General features: G+C 43.8%; 1 protein-coding gene across 1 annotated transcript in view; it reads right to left on the minus strand.

The window, feature by feature from the left end:
• The window catches only part of SCLY (selenocysteine lyase), a 131,331-nt gene that overhangs the window by 97,111 nt on the left and 12,189 nt on the right, over positions 1-22,031 (minus strand). Inside the window, exon 2 of the mRNA XM_030216412.1 lies at positions 21,427-21,502. Coding sequence (XP_030072272.1) covers positions 21,427-21,451 — 25 coding nt within the window. The 5' untranslated portion in view covers positions 21,452-21,502. The remainder of the gene's footprint in view (positions 1-21,426; positions 21,503-22,031) is intronic.

Here is a 22,031-nt window from a genome sequence, read left to right on the forward strand (position 1 = left end):
GTATTTGTGTCAATAATGCAACTATATGGTATTCTGCAAGTAAACACATTGTAGGTGACTCTTAAATTGCCCTCTTAAAGTCAAATGAGTTTGTCACAGGCCCCAGGGCCTTACAATGAAGAATACTGACCTGTAGAATCAGGAAGGTTCTTTGTAAATTTATTGCCCTATTATCTACACCAATTATAACCTGCTCCAATTCTTTTCTTTATACATGGTATGCACTAGATTTTAGAAACCGAGAATCTGATGGAAGATAAAATACCAAAGTCCATAATCCTACTGTGTAAAGAAAGAAGAGGTGTTCTATAACTTTGGTCTTGCAGAAACGCTAACCATCAGAGGCTATATTTTATCCTAATTTAAAATTATACTCTCATAGCCAGAATACTATGTTAAGTGGTGGGATAAATGTAAGGACATCCAAAGAACCAAGGAAATGCGTTATAGTAGAACCCAAAAGTATCTCTGCTACAGAAGTACTGTCCCAGCACTGTTAACAAATGCCTCAGAGATACATCCTGGGGCCACTTCTCTTCAGTTTTTTTTGTGAGTGATAAGGTTGAAGGGTTAGAAGGGAAAGTATGTCTTTGTGCGCATGACAGGTTCCAAAAGAATAGACGATGGCACATGACTTCACACATGTAAAGAAAACAGATGATCTTTATTCAAAGCACCAAACTTGACCCGAAATGGGTCCATGCTTGAGCAGAAACCACCACCTGCATCAGGGGGTCCGAAACAATTGCTACACAAAGAAAACAAACAAATAACATTGCAACAAAAACAAAATTACAAATTGCTACAAATAAAACAGACTTGAAACACATAAAGCCAAATGTAAAAACAATGTGGACTTATGTAAAATCGCCATTATGCTCATAACAATCATTGTTTTACATATCAACTATACTTGGTGTACACCAGAAAGGCAAAATGGCTATATGTCGCCTATGTGTATCATGGGATAACCTAGCCATCACAAAAGATTGTATAATGAATATACTATACACAATACAAAAAAACACATCACAGTGACCCACCTGTGAATGACAAAGCTCCTGTATGTAGCTATGGAAGAAAAGTCTGCTGTAATGCAGACAAATGTGAATAGGCACAGTGTCCACCCTATCAGATTAACTGTTCACTCGTCCTCTAGATTGTTCACTTGTCTTTAGATTATTCTCTTGTCTTCTAGATTGTAAGCTCTTTGTGCAGGGACTGTCCTATGTTTAAATTGTACAGCGCTGCGTAACCCTAGTAGCACTTTAGAAATGTTAGTTAGTAGTAGTAGTAGTAGTGTCACTTCTTCTGTAAATAAGAGAGGAGAGAATATATATTCATAAAACTAACCCTGGTGCATGACACCAAGATTACCAACAAAGAGGACACCACAGAGGAAACAGAAAGCACGAGAAGTGATTTACAACACTTAGAAGCTTGGGCTAATACTTTGCAGTTGAGCTTTAATATGAAGAAACATAGAACATTTAGGCACAGAAATCCATCGTTGCTATAAGTGATAAGAGGTGAGAGGTCGATGTGCATGGACCAAGAAAAGGATTCAAAAGCTAAGTGTTCAATCTTTTGATATGCTGAAAAAAGGAAAATTGACATAAAGAGAAATTGATACAATTTTATAAAAAGAAAATTACTTGAAAAAATAATTGAACACATTAAGGAAAACTCACGTTGTTTATTCAGCAATATTAAGGCATAAAATTTGAAGCCTGCTTAAAATGGAGTTTTTTGCCCAGTGATAGAACTGTAGCGTGTGTTATAATTCATTGTGTTTTTTTTATAACCACGCACTAAACCCCAGGCAATTCACCTGCGGTTTCTGAGGGCTTTTTCTCCATTTTTTGAATAAACACTTGTTACTTTACCGCTGAGCTTTGGTTTGGTATTAGGTTACAATTTATGCTCTAGCGACACTGCATTTGTTCTGACCAACACCCCAATCCACCCAACCCCCCCCCCCCCCTCCTATGACTCTGCCCCCTTTGCAGCTGCACGTGAGAGAAGTTAGGTGCTCAGTTTAGGGGTATAAGTCAGTTCTGCGCACAACTACTAATCAGTGTTTGTTAACATCAATTATTGGTACTTATCTCCAATTAAGTGCCAATTATCACCAATTAGCTAATTATTTTGGATTCATAACTGACCCTTTTCTACAACTTGGCACACATTTGCACACCTGACTTCAGGCACCATTTATACAATTTGGGGGTATATGTGTAAGAATCCTTTCAGGATGACCAGTATGTTCAATTCAGGACCATATCAACTTAGGGTAGAGAAATGTATACCATTGTGCTACAGCATTCGCTGATGGGATGGCTGCAATGGTTCTGCCTACCCTTATATAAAGCAGAGACCCCTAGAGCGCATGTAGTAGATTTGTGCGGACTTGCTGGCAAAAGCAGGACATGCTTAAGGGTCAGTCTTTGGGCCTAATTAGTTTATGTCCAATGTGAAGCCTCCCTTGAATTTTAAGTTAGTGTCTTGCATAAAGGGCATTTAAAAGACAGGTTCTGTCCACCTCTCTGCCTGATGCACAAGCAAGGAGTGAATCTGAGGGCTCGAGCCACAAGCTAAAGGACAGAGAGAAAAAGCACCAACCAGGAGCTAGAACTACAGGAGAAGATAATGTGAGAAAAAATTCCCTTCCTGAGAAGTCTGTGTGGATGAGGATCCCTGAAAGGAGAGACTGTGAAGGTTTATGGAGAAGGGTATGTTTTCTCTGTAACTTGGAAACCCCTATCTTCCAAAAGACTGGTATTTTTGAAAGGGATCACTGACACAGATAAAGGAAAAATGAAATATTAGATCTACAGTGTTTACTCAGGGGGTCTTTTGCTAGCGTTTTTAGCTTGTGCTAAAAATCAGCTGGAACTAAATGCCGAGATGCTCATAGGAATATAATGGACGTCTCAGCGTTTAGTGCCAACTGATTTTTAGCGCGAGCTACAAACGCTAGCATGCCATAGTAAAAGACCCCCCCCCCCCCCCCTCAATGCGTTCAACCTCAGGACAGAAGACTAACCAAAGCAGTAATGTTTTGCACAAGCTTTCAGTAAAGTTAGTTGGATCACCCCATATTTTGTCTCTGTGTATTTGTGGTGAAGAGACAAATCTACACCTGGCGTTTGAAGGGACATCCTCTCCCCATGGACAGAACCTGCTCCCTTGGAGAAGAGTGTGCATGTGCTGATAGAAGAGAGGACCATAATAAAATAAAATGTTCCGTGGGACCTTGCGGTGCACTGCCCCACCAAGGGACCTCCCCTTACATATGAAACAGGTAAAGGATCAGTATTCAAATAAGTGGCCCTGCTAATTAGCCACCTAAATTTTGGGGTTGAAAATTCTATCTCCTCATTTCAAGTTGAACAAATTAATGCTTGAAAAGTTTTATCTGTCATATGAAGTCAGTTTGCAAAAAAAACATTGAGCATTAAATAAACTTTACAAAGTCCACTTTGCACAAAAAATGATTTAAAATTGAACAGCTATGCTTTGTTTTTTATAAATTCTAAATGAGTGCTTTGAGTATAGTTACATGGAATATCTGTGGAATCAACTCCCCTGATTAAACCGCGCTAAGGCCTTTCTACAGGAAACTCATTTAAATGATTTGAACACCAGAAGTTGGTCTGGAATGGATGGGCAGATATTATTATTCTAATGCCCCAGTACATAGAAGGGTGGGTATGAAATATTATAAAAATATCCCTTTTGAGAGCATAAAGTCCTATGAGATTCGCAAGGACGCTGGGTGGTGGTACACTGCTCTTTATATGGTAATCCCAATATTTTAGTCACCATTTATGAACCGAACATTCCTGACAGAACCTTTTTTCCAGTCTTACTAAATGTGTTATTAGACTTCTCAAACTGCGTGATTATTGTAAGGGGAAATTTTAACACAGTAGCAGACCCTGATTGAAATGGATGCATAGTTACCCTCAGTAGGCCCTGCTCTGATCCCTGAGGGGAGATTAGTATGGTGCATGCTCAGTCTGAAAAGAATACCTACATGCATGTGTGCAGGGCTCATTTAACAGTGAGCCGTGGGATTATATATTGCCTTTAATCATGTGTGTATATTGTACATGGAAGTGTATGAGTTTTTTTTTTTTTGGGGGGGGGGGGCAACGTCCTCCCCTGTGGCATATGCCACAGGGTCTATAAGAGGATGATGCTTTTCGGGAGTTTCTGATCAAAAAGTGTGAGGAATATGGGATACAAACTCCATGGTTGTTTTGGAAGGTGGGAAAAGCAGTTTTACATGGTGAGATTAATTCCTACCTGAAATATCATAAGTGCTTGACTCATCAGGTATTAACCTTACGTGCACAATTAAAGAAAGCTCAGTAGGACTTTAGCTTGCAATTTAACTCCAGAACATTGAAACCAATATCTTCAGTTACAGTGCACTCTAAATGCACGTATTCGCCAGCGTTCGCGCAATACAATTCAATATAGTAGACACCAATTTTTTAAATATGAGAACAAGATGGGCACTTGCCTAGCGAGGATGATATCGGGCACCCATTTTGTTCCCAGATTACAGGACACCAAAGGAGACCGATTAACCAATAATTGAACTATTAGCCAGATGATTCATAATTATTATGGGTAAAGTGATGCGATAGTCGTGTTAGTCCACTGTTAAAGGTAACAAATAGAAATAAAATAAAATCTTTGAAGCCAAAATGATGAAATATTTTGACACCCACCAGACAGGACTTAAAGATCTGGGTTTTCTATCCCATTATAACTATAAAATGATACTACTTTGTCACCCTCTTATCACATCCACCTCTCTCTGTCTCTCACCCAGCCAGATCTCCATGTTTTTCACCTACCCAACCCACTCCACCCTCTTCCTGTGAGACTGTCATTGGATTATGATATTTGCCAACATTTGCTCATTTCTGATCTGAAGAAGAAGGGTTACCTTCAACAGCTAATCAAAAAATGCATTTAGTCCAATAAAGTATCATCTTATTTTTTTCTATGTTTTGTTTCTATTTATAACAATTATTATAAAACTCTGTATACTTGACAGGACAGGAGTCCCAAGGATTATGCATCCTTTTTCGAAGGCCTTAATATGTCGTCATTGACCCCAGAGGATTTAGATTTGCTTAACGTCCCTATGGTCCTGGGGGACTTACCATATGCTATTAAGACTTCAGCAAATTAAAAAAAAAACAAAACAGGACCAGACAGGCTGCTCTTGGAATTATATAAGATATTGGGTCATAGAGTGATCCCAACCCTTCTGGCTGTGTACACTGAGGCCCAGAAACTGGGACAGTTTCCTTTCTTCCTTGATACAACTCACTAGCTCTTATAGACCCATTTTGCTTTTAAATGTTGATATTAAACTCTTATGCAAACATTTTGGTGGCTTTACATCGAGAGGGATTTGTTAAAGGTCAAAATGTTATGGCAAATGTACGCTGTTTGTTATATGCAATGAAGTTAGCATGGCAAAGGGTGCTAGTGGCTATTTTAGTTAGCTTTGATATTAAGAAGGCTTTTGATACAGTCTCCTAGCCTTATCTATAGGATTCTGGGGCTCCATATTGGAGTCGATCCAGGTGCTTTACAGAACTCTATTGCAAGATTTTTCAATAGCAAGGAGGATGAGACAGGGATGCCCTTTGTTATTTGTTCTCTGTATTGAACCACAAGCGTTGCATATAAAGATGGACCAAGGGATTTTGGGTGTTTCTATAGGTACCTCAGACTTCAAGTTGGTGCTGTTCGTCAATAACCTTTTAGCCATTATTATCAAACCACAGGTCTCTCTCCAGAGACATATTTTTAAATGACTTTGGGCATATTTCAGGGCTCTGGATTAATGCTGAGAAGTTGTGGGTTTCACTGATGGGTTAGAGGCTAGATGGGAGGAGATTTTCCTCTGCATTGGGCAGGGAATACTATGAATTACCTGGGTCTGCTAATACTCCGTCCAGTTTTTTGAGAGCTTTCAGTGTTGGCTTCAAGCACTGTTTTTGATGCATGTCGGCCACTGCTGGCAGTTACCAAGGACCTTCTGGGCTGTACTATAAAGGGAAGAAGAAAATTTTGGATGAAGACCCTCTTCAAGGTGTGGTAGCCAAGTGGACTCGAGTCTTTGGAGCTTATTCCATAGAAGATATGAAACGGACCTTAAGCGCTGGTTCATCTCTGATGAAAAGTGCCTGCTTGAAGGAGCTTCATTATAAATTTCTGCTTCATATGTACATACATCCCACTAGTGCTAAACAGATGAGCTTCCTCACAGATGGACGCTGTGTTAAATGTGAAGCCCCTGAGACCCCTTCTAAACATTGTGCATGGGACTGTCCTAGGATTTTTTTTCTTTTTGGCAAACCTTGTGGCATCATTTGAGTAATATGCATGGTCATTCTAGGGTGCTCCTCCTCAGCAGAGTTTGATGGACACCATGGATGATATAGTGGAGGGCATCCAAGTTTCAACTCTGTTCCTTCAAAAAAACAGAGAGGCGCAGTGCCCCCTTGGGTGCACGGAGCCGAAGATAACATGACGCCATGCACCGAGGGGGCATGCGCGTTCGGGCCAGCGGGGTGTCCAGGACAGGTACAAGGTGGTCGCGTGCCTGACGCGAAAGGGGCACCCCGCTGGGAGAGGGAGGAGAGAAAACGGGGTATAAAAGCCCCGGGGAGGAGCCCAGACGCCCTCTTTCGCGTCCGTGCTCCAGGTGCATGTTTGATTGCTAAATTATGTATTTTACTGCAATAGATGCAGCCTTCTCCACCCATTTTGGAACAGTGGCACAACCAACGTAAGAACAGCCATACTAAGTCAGACCAAAGGTCCATCTAACTCAATATCCTGCTTCCAACAGTGTCCAATCCAGGTCACAAGTACCTGGCAGAAACCCAAACCAGATGCTTGACCTTTTAAGGATGGAAAGACTAACTGTGGAGACCATGGATCAAAAGGCAAAACAATGATTACTTAAAGTGTAGACCCCATATCTGAGTACATTTAACACTACAAGTTCGTTTTAAATAATCTTGACTGTTAATGTGGGAGGTTACTGATATCTATTATTGGAGTACCAAGATTTGGTTTGATGGACTTTGATGTTTTGGTTATAACACTGCAGTTGCCCCCTGGATGTACATGGCTGACCTGGTTCCTATAAGGAGGAAGGGAGGGGGGGTAATGTGGGGCATGGGGGTGGTGAACCCTACACTTAACAGTTGTGATTGCTCTTATTTGTATGATTGAATAACATGATTGTTATGTTGTTGATTTTCTGTTTGCCTTCTAAACTTGTGTAAAAATATTTACCCATAAAACTGAGCTGCTGATACTCCCACTGGATCCAGACTCATACAGGGGGTCCACTGCTCAATGACATTTAAATCCAAAACATTTTTTTTTAAACAATAGAACAGTGACTCCATTCCCTTTAGTTTTCTCTGATATTCAGACTCTTTCCTTATTTCTCATTTGCCATTTAAGATTTGGTTTGCATTTCCTTTAGGGCTCCAATTTTAAATAAGTCAATTAACAATCTTGCATTTTAACCTACCAAAATATTTATTCAGTTCAACATATATCCGATACTCAAATGTATATGGTTTTCAGACATCTGACTTTTCTTTTTCCCTAAGACAGGAGGACAGTTTCCTCTGTCCTAGCTCATACCTGCAACAATGAAACTGCTGGGGTTTCCCCATGCCTGTGCATTGCCTCTGTTATAGCCCTAATCACATCTGGCTCCAATGGGGTAGTTGCTTGTAGTCCATATAGACCTTCCTGCAGAGAAAAATTCAGCGTTGAATAAGAGAGAACAAGGCAGACCCAAACAGAGACCAGAAGGATAGTATGGGATACAGAAAAGTAAGTAAGTAAGGGATACAGAAAAGCAAGTAAGCAACCAAAGAAGCATAAGGAAAGGGAGAGATTGGATGTCAGATTTGGAGAGGAGACCACAGATGGCATGGGTGTTTTCATGCCAGCATATACTTTTACACTTTCACTATGAACAACATAATAGTCTGACATGATGCGGAGTTTGAAAAAGGAGAGGTTAAAGCAACATTTTACCTTAGCCAATTTAAAAGTCAGTTAGGGCGAAACATTACTTCTCAAGTACATGGCAGCTTTTTAAAGAATATATATAGTTAGTTTGTGAGTGTCCCTTTAATTGTGGAAAAACCTCCACTTTAAATATATTACAAAACAATTGAAACCTCAAACCTCCAAACAGGAAAAATACAAAAGTATTTATTATATCCTTGTTTTATCAGGAGTAGGTTAATATCATTGGTTCCCTAAGAAGGAAAAAGAGAAAAAACCCCAGACGCAAAAAACTCACATTTAGTGAGAAAAAGCAAATGAGATGAAAAACTCTCTTACCTTCTTTTATTATAACTAATAAAGGGGCACTCACCCAAAACTAAACTATCACAGACTAATCCCAGCCCAAAACATGCAAAAAAAGGCTACCTACGAAAAACAACCCCTACCAGAGGGCACAGCAATCCTTACAGTTCATTAAACAGGCATTGTGTTAAACATCCTCATACTAGTTTTTACTATCAAACAGCAAACTAGCCCCTAAATGGCTGGTACTTAGCTTTGGTTAAGCAGACAGCCTCTAATCCACAAATCTTGACGACATCTGCTGCTGTAAATTACTATAAACAGCTCTGAGCTGCAAATCGCTGAGAGTTCCTGTGAGCTGCTGTGAATGCTGAAAACCGGCACTCCTCCTGGGGGCTCCGGAGCCCTACAAAAAATCTTTCCACCAACGAAGAAGATGTCAGCCCTTCAACAAGAGCGCCTTGTTTCGCCAACCTTGTGGCTGCATCAGGAAGGGCGCTTCAGAAAATCCATCTGATATTCGAACAAACAATAAAAGCTGAATCTGTGTCCTCAAACAGGAAATTGAATGTAGATCTACTTATACTCTTAAGGTGACGTCATCACGTCTTTAAATAATTGCATATCCAATCAGAACTTATCAGAATTGATCTACATTCAATTTCCTGTTCCTGTTCCATCTTTGTTATTTTTTGAGGACACAGATTCAGCTTTTATTGTTTGTAGAGGTCTCAGGTGCGCTCTCGCCCAGGGCACCAGTTCCATGGTGGCCGTCATCGATCCAAGCAGCTGGACAATGTCCCAAGCTCGCGGGCGGGGCATCCTCAGGAGCAGACGGACCTGATTCTGAAGCTTGCACCGCCTTTGCTCGGGTAGGTACACATACCCCGAGGCTGTGTCGAACCTGGCCCCCAAATATTCTAGAGACTGCGAGGGGGTCAGGTGACTTTTGGCCAAATTGACGACCCAGCCCAGAGACTGAAGTACTGAGACCACTCTGGCTGTTACATGCTGACTCTCTGCAGCAGAGTTTGCTCGAATGAGCCAGTCGTCCAGATACGGGTGAACCTGAATACCCTCTCGCCTTAGAAAGGCAGCTATTACCACCATAACCTTCGAAAAGGTGCGGGGAGCTGTGGCGAGGCCAAAAGGCAAGGCCCGGAACTAGAAATGCTTTCCCATCACCGCAAACCTCAGAAACTTCTGGTGCGGGGGCCAAATTGGAATGTGCAAGTAAGCTTCTTTCAGGTCCAGAGACGTGAGAAACTCTCCTGGCTGTACCGTCACAATGACGGAGCGCAGGGTTTCCATGTGAAAATGCCGCACTCTCAGGGACTTGTTTAATTCTTTTAAGTCCAGAATAGAGCGAAAAGACCCCTCCTTTTCGAGGCACCACAAAGTAGATGGAGTAGCGGCCGCAGCCGTGTTCGGCGGGAGGTACCGGAGACAAGGCCCCTATCTGAATCAGACCTTGTAAAGTCTCCTCTACCGCCGCCCGTTTGGCAGCAGAACCGCATCAGGACTCCACAAACACGTCTCTTACAGGGGCGTCGAATTCTATTCTGTAACCGTCTCTGATCAGGTCCAAGACCCACTGATCTGAAGAAATGTTGGCCCACTCCTCGGCAAAGAGGGAAAGACGTCCTCCGATGACAGGACTCGAGGAGAGGGCCGGCGCACCATCATTGATCGGGTCGCCCCTGAACTCCAGGCCTTGAGCCAGTGGCTGTGGAACGTTTGTCCGAGCGAAAGGAGTTCCTCTGCTGAAAACGGACACGAGAAGTGAACCCAGCAGAACGCCCCGGGCGGTACCTTCGAGCTTCACGGAAGCGAGGTCTGTAAGAGGAGTGGACCGCCGCACCCTTATAGGAAGGCCAAGGCCTATCTTCGGGCAAGCGCTGAGGTTTAGCCTCACCCAGGCCCTTCACAATTTTCTCCAACTCCTCACCAAACAGGAGAAGGCCTTGAAAGGGCAACTTCACCAACCTTTGCTTAGAGGCCATGTCCGCCGCCCAATGCCGTAGCCAAAGAAGACGGCGAGCCGCCACTGCTACTGCCATGTGTTTAGCCGAAGATCTGACAATATCATAAAGGGCATCAGCAAGAAAGGACAAGGCCGACTCCATCTGCGGAGCCACATCTGAAAAGGGCTCCGCTCCATCACCGGGCTGTTCCACTGCCTGTTGCAACCAAGCCAGACAGACTCTAGCAGCATAACAATTGCATGCAGATGCCAGAATAGTGAGACCTGCAATTTCAAATGACCGTTTAAGTGCTGATTCCAGTCTACGGTCTTGAATATCCTTCAGGGCAACACCTCCTTCAACAGGGAAGGTAGTTCTCTTTGTCACAGCTGTGACTAGGGCATCCACTTTAGGCATAGCAAAGCGAGCCATATGCTCCTCACTCAGAGGGTATAATTGCCCCATAGCCCTGGAAACTTTCAAAGGTCCCTCTGGGTCAGCCCATTGAGCCGAAATAAGCTCTTGGATGGAGTCATGCAAAGGAAAGGCTCAAGCAGGCTTTTTGGTACTAGCCATCCTAGGATTCACAGAGGAGGCTGTGCCACTGGCAGGGTCCTCAATAGAGAGAGCCTGCAGGGCATCAGAAATAAGCGCTGGCAGCTCATCACGGTGGAAAATCCTCACCGCGGAGGGATCGTCCAGATCCTGAGTCACTTCTGCACCGGACTCTGGCTCCTCAGACCCTGAAGGCCTGCCAGAGTCCTCCGAATCCTCGCAGCCCGACCACGGGGGGGAAAATGGAGGTGCAGCACTCTCTGAAGGGGAATGAGCCCTTCTGCGCTTCATATTCTGCCAATTATCAGGGAATAACGCCTTAGAGGGCATACCCAGGCTAGAATCCACCCGGGGGGGGGGGGGGGCATTAGAAGAGGCCCATGCCAGGCTTTGTGGGAGAGCTCTTTTAAGCATGTATGCTTTATGCATTAATAAGACAAAATCAGGGGAGAAAAACTCACCCTGGGCACCCGGATCTCTGCCGGGGCTAGTAGCTCCCATATCAGCCTCACTCCGAGGCCTCCCCCCGGGCTCAGGACTCTCCGTCTCAGCGGAGGTCGCACCATGTGGTAAATTCAAAATGGCGCCCGCTGCCAGCTCAGAGCGCGAAGAATCGTAGCTCGCCATGCTCGGGCCGGCTCTAACGTCTGTACAGCACGATTTACAGAGCCCCGCTGCTGATCTGCGCTTGCCACACTTGGAACAGCGCTTTACTGTCTCCGCAGCCATCGCCGAAAACGGCGGTAAAATTTAAAATGGCGGTTCGCGCTAAAATCGCCCCGATCGCGGGCCCACCCCAGAGGAGTCAGAAAACACTCTTACCTCACTGGACCGAGTATCACAGCTCCGGTCCCACAGAAAAAGGCAAGGAAAAACCTCTGTTCCAGCATCTAAGCGCTTTTTTTTTTTTTTTTTTTAACGCTGTGAGGAAAGCAGAGGTAAATAGAACTCCGGAGGCTCAGGTGAGTGGGAAAGGCAGGGAAAGGGCGAACCTATGTGCCTGCATCCACTGTTGGTGGGGAAGGACAGGGAAAGCTAAGCAATGTGTCCACATCCACGGAGGTATGGGTAAGGCAGGGAAAGGGCGAACCTATGTGCCTTTAAAGTGAAGCTGCTATAGCCTCCAACACCCCTGCTAACAACTGGCAAAAGCATAGGAGCAACCTCCAGGCAGATTTTAGATGGAGCTCGAAGAAGCTGCAGCCACTCTGCTAGGGGAGATAGAGAATACTGAAGAGAGGCAGTGGAGCAAGCTGGTATGAGGCACTGAAAAAAGTGTGCTCTCTATCTCCCTCTGCTGGTTGATGGACACAACCCATCTGTAATGGCTGCATCTGCTTGATGACAAGGAAATAGGAATTATTCTGAAAAGTAAAACAACAAGTAAAAGGAAACTGAAGCAAAAAGTTTATACCCAGAGCTTGCCCAAGAGCACAAGTTTCTTGGCGTCTCCTCTGAGTATTCCTAGATGTCAGGAAAAACTCTTATCTTAGATCCTAAGAAATTACAATTCATATAACGAAAACATAGCTTGAGAACAGTATTTCTGTCCGGTTCTAAGGCAAAAGTCACCAATAAAGTGGTACGTTGAGTTATAAGTTCCAAAGACGATGACTCCAAAAAAATCTTGGTTATCTCTTTGCTTAGCTTCAGATATCGTCAACTCTCACTAAGGGTGTCTTTTACTAAGGTGCGTTAGTGTTTTTAGTGCATGCTAAACGCTAGAGACGCCAATGTATTCCTATTCTCTAGCGTTTAGTGTGCGCTGAAAATGCTAACACGCCTTAGAAGAAGACCCCCCTAAGGGTGGTAAAGTTTCAGATGGAAGTTTTAAAACGTCCCGAAAATATTTTCTAGCCAAAGATGAACATGGAACATTCAATAATCTTAAAGTATTCTCTTAACTGATTTTCCATATATTCCATCTTCATACTGGTTAAATTCTTACCTTTAATAAGAGTCCCATTTATTCCTTATAATTCATACACTTTATTTTCCAGCATAGTCACTTTATCTGACTATTGTTCTAAAGCCTGAGAATGGGCAACTACCATTCCTGATACTACTGCACTCCAACCTCAGAGGAAAATTTAATAGCCACTTGCAATAAAGAAAAATTGAGGGGATTCACTGCATCCCACAGTGTGTCCAAAGTGACTATGGCTAGTCTAACCAGTGTGCCCACCTTTAGACCAGAAGCTCCTTCCACCAAACCAGGCTCTGTACTCACAGCTGGTAGTTATAACCGCTGCTGCAACGGAGGAGGAAGTGAAAGCTGGCAAGCCCTTCTGTGTGATCCCAGACGGAGACATTTTTTCCTCCAGGTCCACACTTTTACCAGTCATCAAAGAGCTTCCAGGTTGCAGCGCGGCTGACCTAGGAGCAGGGTTTAGGAAAGCCCCGATTACATCGCTGCCAGTTTCCACCAGCACAGCCGAAGAGGAGAGTAATCCTGAGCGAATAGGAATGCCGAAGGACTCCACCGTAGCTTGCTTCAAAGGTTGGGGTCCATTTGTCAGTGGGGGCAACTGTCTTGTCTTCCCTCTCCTTTTCACCATCAAGTGATAGGTAAGATGCCTGCTAGGCAAGCTAGACGCAGTTCTAAACGGAGCTCCTGCTTGTGCGTCCGTTCAACGTGCCATCTTGGCGGGCTTCATTACTTACCTTTTCCAGGTGCAGTCTGCCAGTTATTACCCTGACTTAGGGCGTCTTTTACTAAGGTGCGCTCACATTTTTACCGCGTGTTAAAATTGTGGGTGCGCTAAACATCAGAGACGCCCATAGGAATGCATCGGCATCTCTAATGTTTAGCATGCCCACAATTTTAGTGTGCGACAAAAATGTGAGCGCGCCTTAGTAAAAGACCATCTAAATTTCTAATACACTAGTAGCGTAATTGTTGATGCTATTTGATTTGCATATCCTCTCATGGCACACACCACCCACTATCACCTACTCCAGCTAGAGTCATGGGCAAATCTGATCAAGTTACCCCTCTTTTTATCAAATCACATTGGTTTCTGGTTCAATTTCGTGTCCCCTTCAAAATTCTAACTCTTGCATATAAAGCCTTTTATTCAAGTGTCCCTCTGTACCTCTCTGTGCTAAAGGTTCCATATACCCCATCTCGGGCCCTTCGCTCCACGGATGCTAATCGTATGCTCCTTCCTGGTCCAAACATGGCCAAATTGGAATCCACTCAACATACTACCTTCTTTTTTTTTGGCTCCATCACTATGGAACTCTCTGCCTGCCCATATCCATTCCACATTTTAACACCTTTCTTAAAACTTGTTATTTAATGAAGGCTTTTAACATTATTCTCTAGCGAGTTGGCTGAGGGATGGTGACTTGGGAAATGTCTCCTGTTTTTTATGCTTTCTATTTGGCTGTTCTGTATGTTTGCGTTAGTGAGATTGGTTCACTATTTTTTTCTTTCCTATACCCAATGGTATTTTCTATTAATTTTGATTTAGATTTGTACACCGTTTATCCACTGGTTTGGTACATGAAGTATAGCAAGGTTTTAATAAACATATAGGGGGTAGCATGAGGACCAGTCCACAGCTGATGAATCTTGTGCAGCTTCAGTGTAGCTTCAGTGCTGCTCTATTCATCAGAAATAGAATCTGAACATCTGGATGCAGGGATGGGAGCAGATTTGCTATAGACTTCAGGTGAGAATGATGCCAAGCAACTTTTAGTATAGTAATTTCAATCCTATTGTTCAGTACCTGGTTGATTCTATGAGGAGTAGGTAGTGGCAAATTTGTGCTGCCATCTATTGCTTCTATTATGCATTTGGTCAGTCTCCTCCCTGTTGTCTTCAGTACTCCCACATGTGTTCTTGAGCTTTACACAAGTACATAAGTATGATTAAAGGAAAGAAAATTATCAGGTAAGAACATAATTTTTCCTTCCTTGTCATCTATACCAGACCAGTCCAGACTAATGGGATGTAGCAAAGCAGTTTCCCAAAAAGTGTGTGTGTGGGGGGGGGGGGGGGGGGGAGAAAAGAATAAAACTGATCAGCAGAAAAGGATTTGAATATCCGAACCACCAGGCTACCAAAATTGAACAGAGTTAGACACTAGAAAAGGAACTGAAGCCATAGGACGTAAAACAAATGTCCTGAGCAAAAGAAAAAATTACATACCTCTGTCCTGAGAGTAGTAAAAGAAGCAGCAAAAGATACTCATGCCAAAGGACCCCCCCTTGGAAGGAAGGCAACAGTCGTATCCGAGCAACAAGGAGAAGAACTGTCTCTCCTAGACCAGGATCCACTTCTCCAAACCCTGGCAGGACAAAGACTAACTCCCAAACCTGCCGTTCTGCCTTGAGTGCAAGATGGTCGGATGAAGCGACCCTAACAAGTACTAGGAGTACGCAACCCCAAACAGTGCGCCACACTTCATAGAAGAAAGGAAGCAAGGCCCAGGAACCACCCAGACCCACGCCTAGTGAGAGAATCAAACTCCACAGAACAAGAAGAGACTCCAGAATCGAGAGAACCAACTAACTGGAGCGCTAGTCTCTCTAGAACCATGAAGAAAAAGGGCAGCAACATACCAGGGTACAACCGTAGAAACAGTACTCCTCAACCAGCTCGCTCTGGACTTAGGGATGAAAGAAGAGAGCCAAGAGAACAAAAGGAGACAAAAGAGAGTTGAGAGCTACCCTAAGGAGAAAAGACCCCCAAGGTGCCAAGAGGTCACAAAAGGAGCAGAGACTAAGTCAAACTCCAACAATGGAGAAGCTTCTTGCCAGCCACCAAGAGGCTACAGCAAGAAAAGGTGCCACAGGAATGGTAGCTAACAGGAGTCAAGACAGCCTTGTCTAGCAGTCTAAACTGCGGTATGCCACAGCTGCTGAGAAGTTACTGTATCCAACCCGCAGAAAAAAACTGGGGTTGACCAACAAGGTGAAACAGTGCCCAACAGGCAAAGGTGAAAATATGCTCCACAGTCAGAGACTGAACTGTGCTCAAGGGACAGAAAAGAAGCTGCGCTCATCAGGCAGAACAGGATCCGTGCTCAACGAGAACAAACGGATTTGCACTCGAAGCACACAAACTGAGCCACACACCACGGGCAGAGAAAGAGTTGCACACCTCTGGCAAAGATAGAGATGCACTGAACAAGCAGAGTAACAGACAGGATGAGCAGTGCCCCACTGAAAGAGCTGGATGTTAAAGGTATCTGCAGAACTGAAGCTGCGGTAGCGATGGAACTGTGTATACCTCATGTGTACCTCATGAAAGACTCCAGAGGAAATTGGAGAGTCATGGGATAGGAGGCAGTGTTCTATTGTGGATTAAAAACTGGTTAAAAAGATAGAAAACAGAGAGTAGGGTTAAATGGTCAGTATTCTCAATGGAGAAGGGTAGTTAGTGGGATTCCCCAGGGGTCTGTGCTCGGACCGCTGCTTTTTAACATATTTATAAATGACCTAGAGATGGGAGTAACTAGTGAGGTAATTAAATTTGCTGATAACACAAAGTTATTCAAAGTCGTTAAATCGCGGGAGGATTGTGAAAAATTACAAGAGAACCTTACGAGACTGGGAGACTGGGCGTCTAAATGGCAGATGACGTTTAATGTGAGCAAGTGCAAAGTGATGCATGTGGGAAAGAGGAACCAGAATTATAGCTACATCATGCAAGGTTCCACGTTAGGAGTCATGGACCAAGAAAGGGATCTAGGTGTCGTCGTTGATGATACGTTGAAACCTTCTGCTCAGTATGCTGCTGCGGCTAAGAAAGCAAATAGAATGTTAGGTATTATTAGGAAAGGAATGGAAAACAAAAATGAGGATGTTATAATGCCTTTGTATCACTCCATGGTGCGACCGCACCTCGAATATTGTGTTCAATTCTGGTCACTGCATCTCAAAAAAGATATAGTGGAATTAGAAAAGGTGCAGAGAAGGGCGACGAAAATGATAAAGGGGATGGGACGACTTCCCTATGAGGAAAGGCTAAAGCGGCTAGGGCTCTTCAGCTTGGAGAAAAGGCGGCTGAGGGGAGATATGATGGAGGTCTATAAAATCATGAGTGGAGTTGGAACGGGTAGATGTGAAGTGTCTGTTCACGCTTTCCAAAAATACTAGGACTAGGGGGCATGCGATGAAGCTACACTGTAGTAAATTTAAAACTAATCACTCAACGTGTAATTAAACTATGGAACTCGTTGCCAGAGAATATGGTAAAGGCAGTTAGCTTAGCAAAGTTTAAAAAAAGATTTGGACGGCTTTCTAAAGGAAAAGTCCATAGACCATTATTAAATGGACTTGGGGAAAATCCACTGTTTCTGGGGTAAGCAGTATAAAATGTTTTGTACTTTTTTGGGATCTTGCCAGGTATTTGTGAGCTGGATTGGCTACTGTTGGAAACAGGATGATGGGCTTGATGGACCTTTGGTCTTTCCCAGTATGGCAATACTTATGTATTTATGCATATAACACAGACAAGGAGCTGCTTTCCACAAGCAAAAGGAGCTGCACTCCGGATGCCAGCAAGGAGCTGCGCTCCAGACGCCAGCAAGGAGCTATGCTTCCTACGCAGACATGAAGCTGTGTAGCACCTGCAGTCACAGAGCTGTGCTCCACTTCACCCAATTTGCAGAGAACAGTTGTGCTAAACATACAGAGATGGAGCTACACTTAACAGGTGGTGGAGCTGCGTTCCATACGCAAAGAGAGAGTTGCATGACACACACAGACAAGGAGCTGCGTTCCACAGGCAGACACAGAGCTGTGTTCTACACGCAGACACAGGACTGTGCCTCACGCCGAGACCTGCAGAGAAAGAACTACACTCAACATGAGAGAATGGAGCTGCGTTGAACATGCAGAGATGAAAGGTCGCAGAATAAGCAGCGAAGGAACTTCACTAAACATGCCATGATAGAGCTGTCCTCAACATACAGCGATGGAGCTAAAGCCAACCTGGAACTGTACCCAGAATGCAGCAATGGAGCTGTGCCCAACATGGAACAGAGGAACTGCACGGAATAATGAGGCTGTGCCCAACATGAAGCGATAGAGCCGCGCTCAACATGCAGCGATGGAGCCACGCTCAACAAGCAAAATGCACAGATGGAGTCCTGGGGAACAGCCAGAGAAGAAGGTGCTGCCAGGAAGCCAACAGGAAAGAGCACAACTTGTGGAAATGCAGACCTGGTGCTGCACTCCCCTGGCCCAGAGGGACTAAAACTACAAGACGAGAAAGCCCCGTGCCCCAAGAGACACTCTCGGCCCTGAAGTGGTCTCTGAGCCACAATGACTGCCCTCCTAGTCAACCGATATAGAGCAGCAGTCAATGTAGAGAAAGAACTCCCGCCAAGAGGGAGGTAAGCAACACGGAGCTGGAATTCTCAGACCATAGGGAGCAAAATGCAGCCGTAAGGAAGTGAGGAAGAAACAACTCTTGCCAGGCCAGGAACAAAGAGGAAGCTGGCCACTAACACCAAACTGAGGAAAAACCAGCTAAGGGAGAGTCAAACTCCAGACCTAGAACAGATGCACTTCCCTACAGAAAAGTAGAGAAAGCGCACAGCTAAGAGGAGATAATCCAGACGCACAGCAATAGATCTGCTCAGCAGGAAAGAACTGCGTCCCTTACAAAAAAAGGAAGGAGTGCCAAATGTGCTAGGAGAGAGGCGCCTGAACCTAGAAAAGGCAAAATCCGCCTGTGCCAGGCTAAAACTCCCACCTGAAAGCAAGGGAAGCAAGGAAGAGCTGTGGCAAACTAGTCCTAAAAAGGCACATTCCCGTAAAGAGACACTGAACTGAGTCCAAGCAAAAGACTGGCAAGAATGGCACTCCTGAGGGTACTCAGAAGAGTTATTTGAGGTAGCAGTTGCACACCAAGGGCAACTCGGACCCCCACCAGAAGGAAAGTACCCTGCACACAAACCAGAGCAGACAGAAGGGATCCATGGGGCCGAGAGAACCAGAACCTCCCTACGGAAGGGAGGAAAAACTGCTGCCAAAACAAGAATCAAATAGCAGCAGAGACCAGACGGTCTGGAAAAGAACTGACCAACAGCCGCATAAGGATGACAGGAATGAAAAAACAGCCCTGGACTAAAAAGACTGAGCCTGCAGCCAAACTTAGCCAGCGAGAGACTTCCCCCACTTTGGAAATGGCAGACTAAGACCTCCGAACCGCAAAGGTACAAGTTCCAGCAACGGGGCCCGCCCTCTGAACCAAGCCGCCATCTAGGACCGTGAAGAGGAAAAAAAAACAACTGAGTTTTGTGATCCAGACCCGAGCCGTGTCCCACAAAAAAAATCAAAGCAACTGGTACCAGCTCAGAAGGGTCCAAGATCAGAATCAGATGCCGGCCAATGAAATTCAAAGAAACTTCGCAAGTGGCCCCCTAGAATACATTGCCAAAGGCGGGAAAATAAATCAGGTAAACAGGCAAGAGAAAGAAGGAAAAACAAAGTTTCTTCTTTTTTTTTTTTTTTTTAAACAACCTTCCTCACTAGTGACAGGATATTAAAAAAAAGGTTTACCTCAGAGGCAGAAAAAGGAGGGAAAAAGTTTCCTTTTTTCTTTTTTATAAACAACCTTCTTCACTAGTGACAGAAATTCACAGAAGAACCTCACAGGGGAGACAAGTACTCCATGCCACAATCAACCATCACCCCCGCTAGAAAGACAGCCATGGGAGGGGAGGGAACCAGGGTCACTGATTATATCCTAGCTGGCAGATGAGGAACTCAGGACCAGGGTATCATCTAAAACTAGCCCCAACATGGCTACCAGCACACACCCTGGCTCCACTGTCACCAGAAGAAATCTGGGACAGGAGCTACCAGCCAGCAATCCAGAGCAGTTGCCAATCCGTTCCACCATCCGCTAGGAGACAGAGAAAATACTGAGCATTCCAGGCTGCCCGATACCCTTAAGGGGTGTTTACTTGGAACTATTTTCTCTGTCTCCTTCCGCTGGTAGATGGACACAACCCATTAGTCTGGACTGGTCCTGGTATAGATGACAAGGAATGAGTTCTAAGCCTAATAAAAAGGGGAATCTTTGCCAGTGAAATTGGGAGCTTACCTGTGAGTAAAGGTACGTACTGTGCAGAGAACTATATTTCCTGGTCAAGAGACTCCTGGCTATCGCTGTAACGCCCCCCCCCCCCCCCCCCCCCCCCAGCTGATGCCAAGAGCCTAGATGTAGTGATTAATTACCAGTGATGTATGTATATTATGATATATAGTTTATTATTGCTTCTTCTCCTGGTCAAGACACTCCTGGCTTTGCTTGGATGTAGTAATTAATGACCAGTGATGTGATATTTCTTTATTATTGTTTCTCTTCAGTTATTAGCTTATCATTGTGTATATATCTTAATTATTGTGTATCTTAGACAATAATGACTTATACACTCCCCATTAAGGTGAACTTCTAATAAAAGTCTCATTTACTTAATACGAATCCAAAAGAATCCACAGTAATATTGAGTAGTCTGTGTCAGTGAGGCAGGCTGTAAAACTAAACAGTACACCCAGTCTCGTAAGGTCCTCTTGAAAGTTTTCACAATCCTCTTACGGTTTAACAACTTTGAATAACTTTGTGTCGTCAGCAATTTAATTACCCCAATATCTACCCTTCTCCTTGTATGTCAAATAAGTTAGACCTTCCTAGCTACTTTGGTCTTCCATAATAACATACACCTTTACTAGCTTCTCAGGGTGTACTCTGTGGTATATCTTGGCTAGGTATACCAAGGTATACCTTCTGCTACGTAGCAGGATCTTCCTCTACGGTGTTATCTTTTAACCTCAATGCATTTGGGAGTATCTTCAGGCACTGCTACCTTTTTTTCATTACTCTCTCTGTCAAGCCTCAAAACAAGGTTTCTACTGAGTTAGTGTTCACAGCTCAGAGTGTACAGCAATGACATGTTTGTCACTACTCTGTGCATGTGACAGTTGCTTTACAGTCTCTAGCAAAGTGATCTGATGAATAGCATTTGTATCAAATTTTATACCTTTCGAGCAAATCTGTGTTTTCTGTCAAAGGTTTTTCTCTAAACCCGTACCATTTCTATAAAGGGGGAAGTTTCTTCTGCAAAGGACACTGCTTGTCTTGACTCTTCTACCTTGCTTATAGTGGAGGAAGATTAGAAGATGCAGGTGTCATGGGTGACACACAAATAAGGCTTTTTTTTTTTTTTTTTATGAAACCATAGCCTTCAGTTGGCCTTTTTTGGTTTCATATTAATTACTTTTTAAATATATCTGTAATTATTATTTTATATTGAACAGAATATGTTGGGTAAATCACTGAAACAAACTTCTACTTTAATGCATTCTAAATTACAGTTTTTTTGAGATGAGAGAATGTGAAAAGCATACAAGGGTGTGAAGACTTTTTGCACGGCACTGTACACAGCCAATTCCTGATTAAAGTCTGGTAGTTGAATCTACTCCAGTGGATGTCAATGCACACTGAACTGCAACAATCTTATGCTCCATCTAGTCACCCCCCTCTGAAAAAACAAAAGTACCTTACCTCTCTTTGCTCCTCTGTTCGCCATCAGTCTCCTTCACAGACTTCACAGCGAGCCCGTCTTCCATCCTACAGATCCCTGAAAAAGCAAATCGGCTCGAAATCAATGTTCCAACAGAAAGTTGATGGTACAGGATGAGCAAGGATGGTTTACTATAATGGGGCAAAAATGCTGAATTCTCATTCTATGAGAAAGATGCCTCCCCCAGACTGCAGAAGTACACATACGTTTCAGTGGTGGGCCATCACTCGGCTCCAATATATTGCCTACAGCAACACCTGTATTTCAAACACTACTCTGCCAATAAACCACTCAAATATTTGTGATACAATTTACCTAAGAAAATTTATTTTATTTTAGATTTGGCTTCACTGGTAGCTCCAGGGAAATTACATTCAGGTACAGGAGGTAATTCTCTGTCCCCAGAGGTTCACAATATAAGGCTCCCTTTTACTAAAGCTTAACATATGCTCATAGACTCTAGCATGCTCTAAGTGCCATGTGACTCATAGCTATAAAATAGGACACACAGCATTTTGCGCGTGCTAATGTTTGTTAGCACATGCTAAGCAATAAAGGGGCCCCTAAGTTTGTACCTGAGGCAATG

This window comes from Microcaecilia unicolor, chromosome 10 (assembly GCF_901765095.1).
Source record: "Microcaecilia unicolor chromosome 10, aMicUni1.1, whole genome shotgun sequence".
Classification (NCBI taxonomy): Eukaryota; Metazoa; Chordata; class Amphibia; order Gymnophiona; family Siphonopidae; genus Microcaecilia; species Microcaecilia unicolor.